The sequence below is a fragment of the Molossus molossus genome, unplaced genomic scaffold (assembly GCF_014108415.1).
Source record: "Molossus molossus isolate mMolMol1 unplaced genomic scaffold, mMolMol1.p scaffold_m16_p_3, whole genome shotgun sequence".
NCBI lineage: Eukaryota > Metazoa > Chordata > Mammalia > Chiroptera > Molossidae > Molossus > Molossus molossus.
This window is the reverse complement of record NW_023425366.1, coordinates 111,028,864-111,040,938: the sequence shown is the minus strand read 5'-3', so window position 1 is coordinate 111,040,938 and position 12,075 is coordinate 111,028,864. Positions and strand designations below refer to the sequence as shown.

The following is a 12,075-nucleotide window of genomic DNA, read 5'->3' as shown; positions in this document are numbered from 1 at the left end:
TAAGACCCACCAAGATATACCAGCTCAGCATAATGGGCCAAGAAACCTGAAATTTTCCATAAATTCCACAGCTGATTTGCATGCAGTAAGCCCATCACTGACTTGAAGGTGAGCTTTGGAAATGTTTGCAGAAACTGCTGTTTTGGAGCCAGATAAAGGTTATATCATAGGCATTCAAGTATAAACCAACAAGATATGGAATAGTTTACTCAGAAACAAATGTTACACTTTAATAAAAGCACTGTATTTTTTATTATATTAGCAAATACACAGAAGAGCAATTTAAAAATGGATTCAAACTACTGGTTCCTACACTCACAAACATACACCAGAATCACGTGTGGAGGGTTTGAACATATTTAAGTCCAGGCCTCACTCTTGGAGAAGGTTACAACAGGGGTCAGAACCCGGGTATTTTTCAAAAGTTCTCCAGGCAGCTCTGATGTTTCCTCCTGGTTGAGTCACTGATTTTAAGTCGACTGGGGCACTTTGGTTTTTTTGGGCCATTGTTTGGAGGTTTGGGGAGCTTTTCTTGCAGATTTATTGGCTGTAGTGAAGAATTTGGCCTCTGGCTTTTTGGGCATTTGTCTTGGGTCTTTTTTCCCCAATGGGGCGTTTCTTTGCTTCTCCACCTCTTCTTTGATTCTTGGCTTCTTCTCTGAGCCTTTACCTGGGGTCTTAGGCTCTGCTGCTTTTGGAGTCTCCAAAGCTGGAAAGGCCTTTCTCTTCTTTCCACGAGGTGTGTTGGGACCTTGACTCTTTTTTGGAGACTTCTTTCCTGTGGCATGTTTTTGTACCTAAGCAAAAGAAAAAAGTTAGCCCTCACCGGTTTGGCGCAGCGGTTAGAGCGTCGGCCTGCGGTCCAGAGAGACTCGGGTTTGGTTCCCGCTAAGGGCACGTACCTCGGTTGCAGTTTATCCCCGGCCCTGGTTGGGTCGTGTGGGAGGCAGCCACTCGATGTGTCCCTTTCACGTCAATGTTTCTCTTTTTCTCTCTCCCTCCCTCCCACTCTACCTGAGCAAAAAATGGAAAAATGTCCTCGAATGAGGATTAAAAAAAAAAAAAAAGAAAGAAAAAAGTTAGGGGTCTGAGGAAAAAGAAAAACCAACTGACAATGTAACTCCAAGAGTTACTGTTTTTGATTATTTAGGTAACCCCCCAAAGGTATACCTCAGTATGAGGAAATGACGAAAGGTAGCTGTATTCCATTATTCATTACTATAAAGAGGATCCTGGGGTCTTCCTGGTCTGATCAAAGGACAACCATCTTTCCTAATGGCTGAGTATAGGGCCTCCTGGAAGCACCCACTGGGAGCACAGTAGAGAAACCTGTGACCTAATCTTGACTCTTATTCACCTTCAGTTGTAAATTCCTTGCACATGGGTGAGGTCATGGGGTTCCAAATTGAATGTGTAAAGACCAACTGGGGATGGAATGTTTGGAAGATTTTTGAGACAGGATCCAGGACTCACCTTCAGAAGCTGAAAACCACAGGCAAAGTTTCTTAGAATTATTAATATGGTCAACTCTCCCTTGATTCCAAGGTATATAAAAGGGCTGTATTTACTATGCATGGCTCTAATATTCAAACAAAAGGTCAAGTAATTCATGGTAACTATCTCCTGGGTTCTTAGGGTTTATCCTAGTATTTTTCTCTATCATTTCAAAATCTTTGGTAGAACAGGTTTCCCTCGAAACAGAATTCTACTAACAGTGCCTGCCTCCCATCAATGCTACAATTCTTACAGTCACCACTCAGCAGTGCCTGCCTGACTCACAGTGGCCACTAAATCAATTTACTGTGAATAAATATTAGCAAACATACCTCGATGTTTCCTTTGGCAGGAGTTTCTCCTATTGGAACCAGTAATGGAATTTCTTCTTCGGATTCATCTTGCACTTTATTTTGGGCTTTTACTCTGCGGGTCTCTTTCTTCTCAGGCTTGGGAGTCTCTTTCTTCTCAGGCTTGGAGGTCTCTTTCTTCTCAGGCTTGGGGGTCTCTTTCTTCTCAGGCTTGGAGGTCTCTTTCTTCTCAGGCTTGGGGGTCTCTTTCTTCTCAGGCTTGAGGGTCTCTTTCTTCTGGGGTCCAGGGTCCTTCACAGGAGGGCCACTAGTTTTAGGGGCCGCCTCCTCTGTAGTCAGGGCCGAGGTAGCCTTTCCATCCTGTTTCATGAGCCTTTTGTTTCTTTTCTTCTCCTTTCGTTTTTTATTATGTTCTTTTTGTTTTTGCATTTTCTTTGCTTCCTGCCGAAAAACCAAACATAATTTTAGTAGGAGATACTTTAGTTGGAAAATAAATGGTAGAGACTTAGCACTTGCAGTTCTCATTACTCATAAGCTCCCTGAAAAGGGCCTTGACTTGTATAAGCTCTAAGCAAACAAACCCCATTACCAGCACTTGAACCCTGTCTCTACTTTGTTTCTGGGTCATGGACACAGATGCATTTTATGTGAGAAATTATGTATCACTACTTATACACAGGCACAGGTTTTGTGAAAGTTAATCTCATTTATAGGTGAATGAAGAGTCACCTAGCCCTGGCCGGTTTTGCTCAGCGGTTAGAGCGTCGGTCTGAGGTCCAGAGAGACCCGGGTTCAGTTTCCGCAAAGGGCGTGTACCTCAGTTGCAGTTTGTCCCCGGCTCTGGTTGGTCGTGTGGGTGGCAGGCACTCGATGTGTCCCTTTCACATCGATGTTTCTCTGTCTCTCTTCCTCTCTCTCCCTCCCACTCTATCTGAACAAAAAGTGGAGAAATGTCCTCGGGTGAGGATAAAAAAAAAAGTGTCACCTAGATTGTACTGTATGTGATGTGAATTGCATCTCAATAAAGCTGTTACCGAAAAAAAATAAATAAACAAACCCCAACCATTCTTTTCCTACTTCGAGTTGTGGTTGAAAAGTTAAAACAGTAAAAGATTTACATAGCCAGAGGCCCAGAATCCTTACCACAGAATACTGTTAAATAACATCTATAATAACATCCAAATTCCATTTTAACCAGCGATTCCAACATCTTCACAAAGCCTTCAACTGAATCTGCTAATGGCAAAAAAGCCAGACTTCCTGATTCCTATAAGTCTATATTATTTTTTGATCATCCTCCCAATAAAAACAAGTAAAAAGGCAAAGTAAAATATTGTTAAATGTTTTTTTTCATAAAAGCAATAATAAGGTGATTATATGTAAGAAATTAAAAACAAGAACCCAATGGAGTAAATGAGCCCAGAATCCATTTTTGCCCAGACAGTAGTTCCTGATCACTAACTTTTGTTTTAAGAGTCATGCGAAAACTAGGGGGTAGAAGTGGTATATAAAGGGAAATCAAATCCCAGCATCCACACTGAGTAGGGATTCTAAGAGGAAACACCCCCTCACAATAAGCTGGGACCCCATGAGTTTGACCCACAGGGCAAAGATGAGGAAGAAACACAGAGTCCTGCAACTTTAACACAATGGTTTACATTATCATTCAGGAACCTGCAAGCAATGCACATTTAGATGGTCCAAACTGAGAGTGCCCCAAGGTGCTTGGCAGACACAAATATCAATCCTCCAGGGAAAGAATCTTACTCCTACATCTCAAATCATTTCTACAAGTACTTTCCCAAATGCCATAACTGTCACACAGTCAGAGATAACCAAATATATAAGGAACCGGCAGGCAGGGATGACAACCTGCAACACGAAGACTTCTACTATTTGAATTAGCAGATAACTACTGAGTAATTGTGTTTAACATGTTCCATGAATTAAGATGAATTGAAAAAAAAAAAAAAAAGATGAATTGGAAGACTATTTATAGGTAACAGAAAACCAAAAATAGCCAATCTGAAAAAGAACAAAACATGGAACTTCTAGAAGTAAAAATATAAAAAAATCAAAATGAAAAAGTGGACACAATGTGGCTGAAGAAAGAATAAATAAACTAGAAGATTGGTCCAACAAGGAGCAAAAAATTCAATTTTCTCTCATTCTGGCTTCTTTTGCAATAGTACCTGTTAGCACTGAAAATCAACAAGCCAAAAACAAGAGGTGTCTGTTAGCCTAATAGAATCTTAAATTTTGCCCATAAATAACAAAGAATTAAACTAGATTTTGCTTCTCCTCTTTCTCTTAGCTCCTCTTGCCAATGAATAGGCCCCTTTTAAGCCTAACTAGACCTTTTAAGAGAAATTAAAACACCTAACTTATCATAACTACACAATATTTATGTCCTACTGTACTTTATTCACACCAATATTAACTAGTGTCATATGTAAAGAAGGGACAATGAACACAAAAGCACTGGAAAACTAGTGAAAGACAAAAAGTCAAGGCAGGATTGGCAACCTAGTTCTCTCTCTGGGCAGCATTCACATCCTTGACTAAGTCTACCCAGTATTTAAAATTCTACTCACTTTTTTCTTCTGACTAGGAGTGCGCACTCCTTTGGCTTCACCCTGACAGCTGACAAATGAAGAAAAGATCGGAAGGGCAACCGATCTCTCAGTTTTCACGTACAAGAGTTTCACACTCTCCCACTTCTGAAACAAACAAAATAGAGCAATATAATCTGCACATATTTTGTTTCTTTAAAATAAACAATCAATTAATGTATCTGTAAGACCATACCTCTGGCAATTTCTGTGAAAGCTTTCTTGTGACAGCAGCAATGTTTTCGGTGATGTGCTGAACCTGCATTCCAGTGTGACCGATGCGGATAGTGCTGAAATGTAATGAAGTGCCAGACAAAAAGACTTTTAGAAATAATTCTTCAAGATCACAGGCAGGTATGCAAGAAATATAAACATACAGTCCTAAAAAAGAAAACTCAGGTCCACTGAGCCAGCCCACAGCTTTTCTCCAAGGATATTTTTCCATTTTTTTCTTTTAGATAGAATGGGAGAGAGAGAGGGAGAGGGAGAGAGGGAGAGACATCTATGTGAGAGAGACACATCAAGTGGTGGATTCCTGACATGCCCAAATTGGGGCCAGGAATCGAAACTGCAACCCAGGTATGTGCCCTTGACCAGAAATCGAACCCATGACCCTTTGGTGTGAGGGCCGATGCTCTAACCATTTAGCCACACTGGCCAAGGCACCCACAGCTTTTTTGAGGATAACTACATCTAGCAGTGACTGTTCTGAAAGGAAAGAGTCCCAGGAGAGTTGCTTGCTTTGCTGTCTAATTTAGAGTTCCACTGCCCTGACCCAGCTGCCGCCTCTAAAACAAAGAGGTCTCCTCCCTTCTACAGTATCGGGTCTTCTGGCCAAAAAACAAGACCATCACTTCAGTTGAAGCAGAGTGCAGACATAAGCCAAGTGGGAAGCCAAGAAGTGCTGGGTGCTCAGTCACTGCGTCCACCTTTCCCTGCCAGTCCCTATCTTCCCCACCATGGGAGCCCAAAGGCAGGTAGGTGTCTTAGAAACAGGGTGAGACAGGCGCTGGAGCCCCCACCTCCCTCCAGCCAAAGAAGGGCTCTGACCACCCTGTGTGCCTGCTGCCACCTACCTGTAAGCACACTCACAGCTTCGCAGATGGAAAAATAGCAAGGCGGGTGGGGTGAGAAGGAGAGAAGAAAGATGGAAAACTTAGGGAAAGGAGATAAAAGAATAGTTTAGGTTTTTGTATTGTTTTTATTATTGGTCCACAATGTTTCTTAAATTGTACGTGTTTGGCTTGGAAAATCCTCAGGGGCAGGAGACTGCTACTCCTTTAACTGGCTGCATGGTGCTGTCCCGTTCTCCCTGCTACACCCTGATCCCAGACCCCTGACCTTCTAGCTTACTGCTTCCCATGAGCCACTACTTTGATATCAGTCTATAACCAAAGAGTAGGGATCCAGGCCTGATGAACAACTCTTCTTAGCTACCTGAAGACTCCCAATTAAGGAACTTCCCACCTGAAGGCAGAAGGCAACACCAGAACCCATCTCTCTTGCCCAAATTCCGTTCTGCCCTACCTGGAAACACTGTGCCAAGGTCTGGCCTCCCTGGTGTGCAGGGTCAAAAACCTAGAGGTCCTATTTTATGGTATATGTGACCACTGGGTATACATGGGCTCTTTGGGAGGAAGGACCATACTCTGTAGCTCTGCCCTACTGGCGGCTACCCATCCCCACACAACAGATGCCCAAATCAGCAGACTAAGTATTTTATGAAATGATTCTAAATATTTTTAAACCAAGACTGAGGTGGATCTTCACACTAAAGGATAATATGATACTGGTCAACATGAAAACCCAGAACTACTGATGTTCTCTAAGCACTAATCTTATTCTCCTTGCTATCCTTAATTTAGAGGTGCCCTATCCAATATGGCACGCATTAGCCACACATGCCTATTTAAATTTAAAGTCATGCCCTGGCTGGTTTGGCTCAGCGGTTAGAGCACTGGCCTGAGGACTGAAGGGTTGTGGGTTTGATTCCTGGTCAAGGGCATGTACCTGGGTTGCAGGTTCAATCCCCAGCCTCAGCTGGGGTCATGTGGGAGGCAACCAATTGATGTGTCCCTCTCTCTCCCACCCTTACCCTCTATCTAAAAACAACAACAACAACAAAAACAATGGCAAAATAGCCTTGGGTAAGGACTAACAAACAAACAAACAAAAAAACCTAATTAGCCCTGGCCAGTTTGGGTCAGCGGTTAGAGCGTCAGCCCACAGACCAGAGATACCTGGGTTCAGTTCCCACTAAGGGCATGTACCTCAGTTGCAGGTTGTCCCCAGCCCCGTCGAGGTTGTATAGGTGGCACCCAGTTGATGTGTCTCTCTCACATCAATGTTTCTCTCTCTCTCTCTCTTCCTCCCTCTCTCTTTCCCACTCTATCTGAAGATAAATGCAAAATTGTCCTCAGGTGACGGGAAATGACGGGAAAAAAAAACAACCTAATTCATTAATTAAGGTCATATAAAATTAGAAATTTGATTCCTCAGCTGCAATAGCCACACTGCAAGTGCTCAACAACCACATATGACTAATGACCCCTGTAGGAGACAGCAGGGATCCAGGCCATTTCCATCTCTGTAGAAGGTTCTATGGGACAGTACTGTTATAGAGAACAGAATATGTCTAAGGAATGGATTTTAGTTTAGTTTTTTTTTTTTTTTTTTTTATCCTCACCCGAGGACATTTTTCCAGTTTTTTTGTTCAGGTAGAGAGGGAGGGAGAGAGAGGAACAGAGAGAGAGAGAGAAACATCGATGTGAAAGGAACACATCGAGTGGCTGCCACCCGCACAACCGACCAGGGCCGGGGACAAACTGCAACCGAGGTACGTGCCCTTAGTGGGAACTGAACCCGGGTCTCTCAGGACCGCAGGCCGACGCTCTAACCGCTGAGCCAAACCGGCCAGGGCTGGATTTTAGTTTTAACAGAGAGATCTGGTTTCATAAGCACCATCTCGTAAAAACAGTTTATAAAATCATTATTAAATATAAGATTAAGCATAGGTACATTAATGCCTTTTACCTACCTGCAAGAACCACTTTTAGAGATGTTTAAGACAGTTCCGCCTATCGAGGAGTTGATCTCTTTGGAGAGATTCTTGGCTTTAAGGTTTACAGGTACTGGAACTCTGTAACGACACGCAGACATTTAGAGTACAATGCATACATGCCTATAAACTTCATGCTGCTCTAGTCGTCATTGCTCAGAAACTTACTTCTTTCTCTTATAGAAATGTCTTCCAAGGTGTGAGGGTAAGAGCCGCCTGATTCTTGCATCCGTAAGGAACAAGTCAAAACTACCCAGGAGGCGGAGTTTGGCCTCATAGGCTTTATATTCCTTTTTTAAAGTTCGGAGGGGAATAATCTAGAAAACACAGAACACAAATAGTTAAGAACATAAGCAAGAAGAAGAAATACTTGGGCAACAATGTGTATTCAGATTTTAAAATGTTCTGGAGCCATAGTTTAGTGAACATGAGAGTGTCTAACATGTGCCAGTATGCTAAATGCTGGGAACATGGAGACAAATGAGATGGGACCTCAGCTAAAGAAATGACACCAGCAACTACAAAACAGGGTAAGAAGTGCCAAGTGAGAGGCAAACACTTCCTCCTCTGGAAGTACAGAGGAAATGACCTAATGGAGCAACTGTTTGTAAAATCTTCAAGAAAGTTACTGATGTACACAGTGAACTTTTGGGTCAACAAACCTTGACAGCTGAGCCATCAGAGGAAAGATGGAATATGCCCTACCTAAAGCCAAGGAGAATTATGTTAAAAACAAAAAATTAAAAATTAAATTCCTAGGAGAGAAATACTAAGTAACACAGCAATGTATTACTTATCACTTCAATTGAACTGAATCTTTTAATTGTCTTGAAAATATTAACCTGCTCCCTACCTGAGAAATGGTTTTAATTCCATGCTTGTTCAAAAGCTTCTTATAAAAACGTTCTGTCTTTTCAGGAGTTACATTGGGTTCATCCTTAGTAAATAAACAGATATCTGCTAAATCTGACCGAATACCGTGAGGCAAGAACCTGCAAAATACATGAGAAGAAAACCAAGGAATAAATTATTCACAGAATGTCTGTTCATACTCCACAGAACATACAGTAAATTTACTGTCATTTCAATAAACTTCATTCTTGCTATTTAAGCAAATACTATATTGAGAACATTAAAAAATATGCCTGGTTTTCAATGGTACAGAAGAAAGATTTAACATGGAAGTAAGTCACCACAAATACCCATAGGCCAAAATATCAATATTTGGGATATAATAAGAGTTCAAAGACACCCAAAACAGTGCATACATAACTATTATTTTATATGTTACTATATATGTACACGTCCTATAATGTGCTAGAATTGATTTTCAGCAGGACAGTTCTGGTTCCGAACTTTACCTTGCAGAAAGTTCTGGGCTCTGTAAACAACATAGCTCTTAAGAGCTGTAACAAAAAACATGGAGCAAACCAAGAGGGACTAACAAACATGCCATTATTATTATGTTGAGTCTTAAAAAGAAAAAAAAAAGGTTTAACATACTTCCTAGGCCTACATGTTCTAAGGAAACATTTCCTTAGTTTAAGAAGAGTAATACTGAGTAGCATGACCTGCCAAATGATGTGGGAAGTGCTGGTAAGCAGCAGAAATAACCAAGAGGTGAGAGGATGGGAAAAAATTCTAGAGAAGGTAAGCTTTCCAGAGAGAAAAATGTCCTGAGCAAAGGTGTGGAAAAAAGCATGCAGGGGGGATACATAAAGCAATAACTAAGGCAATCTGGCTGAGACAGGCTTGTAAACATTACTTAACGGAGCACCTCAGGATCAAAAGGGTCTTGTCAATTTGTAATCATTCTTGCCCCCCTCACCACCCAAAAAGAATAGACACCATCTACCCTATACACCGCTTTCTTTAGCAGAGCTGGCTTTTTGATACTCAGGAAATGAGGGGCTCCACAGAGAGGCAGTGTTGCCAGATAGAAGACAGGACACCCAGTTAAATGTTAATTATTTTTAAATAATTAACTTATACTAAAAAATTACTTGTGTTTTTATTTGTTAAGTCTGGCGCAGAGGAGGCATCTCTGACCTAACAGTTCTAGCAATAAGAATATGTAAATGCCATTGGTTTCTTTTACACAACAAGTTCACTGCCAAGTTTTGTGGTTTTTTTTTTATCCTCACCCGAGGACATTTTTTGTTCAGGTACAGTGGGAGGGAGAGAAAGAAAGAGAAAGAGAGAGAGAGAGAAATATCGATGTGAAAGGGACACATTGAGTGGTTGCCACCCGCACGACCGACCAGGACCTGGGACAAACTGCAACCAAGGTACATGCCCTTAGCGGGAACCGAACCCACGTCTCTCGGGACCGCAGGCTGATGCTCTAACCGTTGAGCCAAACCGGCCAAGGCACTGCCAAGTTTTTGTTTTGTTTTTCATCCTCACCCGAGGACATTTTTCCATTTTTTGTTCAGGTAGAGTGGGAGGGAGAGAGAGGAACAAAGAGAGAGAGAGAGAGAGAGAAACATCAATGTGAGAGAGAGAGAGAAACATCAATGTGAAAGGGACACATGGAGTGGCTGCCACCCACACAACCAACCAGGGCCGGGGACAAACTGCAACCGAGGTACGCGCCCTTAGCGGGAACCAAACCTGGGTCTCTCAGGACCGCAGGCCGACGCTCTAACCGCTGAGCCAAACCAGCCAGGGCAAGTTTTTAATAGTCTCTGTAAAAAGAATCCAGTCTGGGACCTCAGGGGTTTTAGCTTGAACTAGCTTGACATGGAAAGATAACAGATTCTATTAAAATACAAAAGCTGTTTAATTTATTCCAACTTTTGTTCTCTCAAAAAATGGGTTTCAAATTCAATAGAACTGCTTAGGTTAATTGTCCACCAAGCACCCAGAAAACAAATTTCTAGAAAATTAAAGCTCGTCTGAATTCCTATGTTTCTTTTAAGGCACAATTATTTATATCAACTCAGATTTTGAGTTTTCAAAGTTTCCATTAGAAACTAAATTGCGACTGTTCAAGCTACACAGAATTGACAAAGCAGAGAAAAACAGCAAAGACAGAAAACCATAACTTACAATCTGACCCTCAGTTCTTTACTTGGAATTTTCCATAACACCACCATTAAAAAGAAATTTTCATTCTCATTCAAAAGCAATCCATTCGCGTTTTTCCTGGACCTGGAATGTGCCAACAGAGCTTCCACTGCCTTTCTGATCTGCAAAGTGAAGACACACAAATAAATTAAACCTCAATCTAATTTAGCATGTGTCCTCTCCCCACACCTTTTCCCTTTTTTCTGCTCGAGTTCTATTTTACTAGGCAATCTCCAAAACCGTAACTATTAGGAAGGATACAATTTGTAATCACAGTAACATAAGACTATCAGAAACTAAGTATCCGTTTCTAGCACTCGTCTGAAGAAAAGTGCCAGATGAAACATGCTTCCCGTTTGCGATGATGCAGTCATCACAGTAAATGCGCGACACTACAACTATTAATTACGGAGCGCTTCCGATATGCCAGGCACCTGGCTACAGCGCTTTACGTGTTATTACCGCCTCTGATCCTGCAGAGCGGAGGGCAACAGAGCCCATTTTCAATACGAGGTAAGGGAAGTTTGCAAAATTAAAGGACAAGGCCCCAGTCAAACGGTGGGGAAGCAGAGCCAGTTACACCTCGCCCAAGGATCCCAAGCTACGACTGCAACCCAATTCAAGAGAACTAGGCCGCAGGGCTGGGATAGGCCGGCAACTACCCGTGCGTATAAAAGAGCCGGCAGGGTGAGAGCACCGCGAACCAGTGACCCTCTCAAAGCTCCGGGAGAATCCAAGGAGGCACGAAGCCCGCCTCCACCACCACGCGTATCACAGCGCCACGGCCACCTCGCTTCCGAACCCCCCTCCTGGTGGCCTCTCACCTGCTCTTTATCCAGCTGTTCCAGTGCGGCCGGGGTCGCTGAGGTCGAGGCGGAGGTTGCGGGTGGGGTTGAAGCAGAGTCCTCCATTTCTCCCTCACCGCGTGCAAACGCGCGTGCGGAACCCCACAGCTGGCTCCCCGAGCGCACGCGCCGGTCCAGGCGTGTAGCCGGAAGTTAGGGGGCGTGGCGCGGGACTCGCGTCACTTCCGGGCGTCGCGCCGTAGAGGTTTGGCGGGTGCGAACAAATTGAGTGTTGCTGCTCCTGCAGTCCCAGTCTCTTCCCTGAGGTAACGCCTCTCCGTCCTTTCTGCTTCGTGCTTCCGTGAGACTCGGGGACAGTCTGGCGACATTTTTGGTCTCTTCACAAAAGACATCGAGCAGGCGCTTGGAGGCGGGAGAGGAGGCCTGTCCACGCACCCAGTGGAGTCATCCGCTCTCCGTGGACCCAGCGTTTGGGCCGGCCGCGAGGGGCGTGCGGAGAGTTCAGGCCCCACCACGCACCTGCCAGGTGACTTCGAGCGAACCACTTACCCTGCCCAGCCAGCCTCCTCGAACGCGAAGGTGGCGGGAACCTCCCCACCGCTGGTGAGAATTCCGTGGACTCAGGCACGGGAAACACCAGCCACGTCGCTAAGCGGTGTGGGGCCCCGAAAGAGGAGCCCGGTGCGCCTCGGGTTTCACAGAGGTGGGAGGTAAGAGCATATAAA

The 12,075-nt window shown here is 43.6% G+C and overlaps 1 protein-coding gene across 1 annotated transcript; it reads right to left on the bottom strand.

Moving 5' to 3' along the window:
• Window positions 1-301: 301 nt before the first annotated feature.
• Window positions 302-11,494, bottom strand: RSL1D1 (ribosomal L1 domain containing 1). Its single transcript, XM_036279487.1, has 9 exons — window positions 11,369-11,494; window positions 10,527-10,666; window positions 8,329-8,467; window positions 7,644-7,792; window positions 7,455-7,556; window positions 4,614-4,707; window positions 4,400-4,525; window positions 1,827-2,246; window positions 302-797 (listed from the first exon to the last, which is right to left on the bottom strand). Exons 1-9 carry the CDS (start codon window positions 11,453-11,455, stop codon window positions 471-473), a joined length of 1,584 nt encoding a protein of 527 aa, XP_036135380.1. The 5' UTR covers window positions 11,456-11,494; the 3' UTR covers window positions 302-470.
• Between the last annotated feature and the right edge of the window lie 581 nt (window positions 11,495-12,075).

Bases quoted from the DNA above. Each gene is read 5' to 3' on its own strand.
- RSL1D1 (XM_036279487.1), bottom strand. From the start codon at position 11,455: ATGGAGGACTCTGCTTCAACCCCACCCGCAACCTCCGCCTCGACCTCA. The intron at 8,468-10,526 runs GTAAGTTATGGT...TGTATTTTGCAG, and splicing joins AAAGAACTGAGGGTCAGATT to GTTCTTGCCTCACGGTATTC. The intron at 2,247-4,399 runs GTGAGTAGAATT...GTTTTTCGGCAG, and splicing joins CTCCTAGTCAGAAGAAAAAA to GAAGCAAAGAAAATGCAAAA.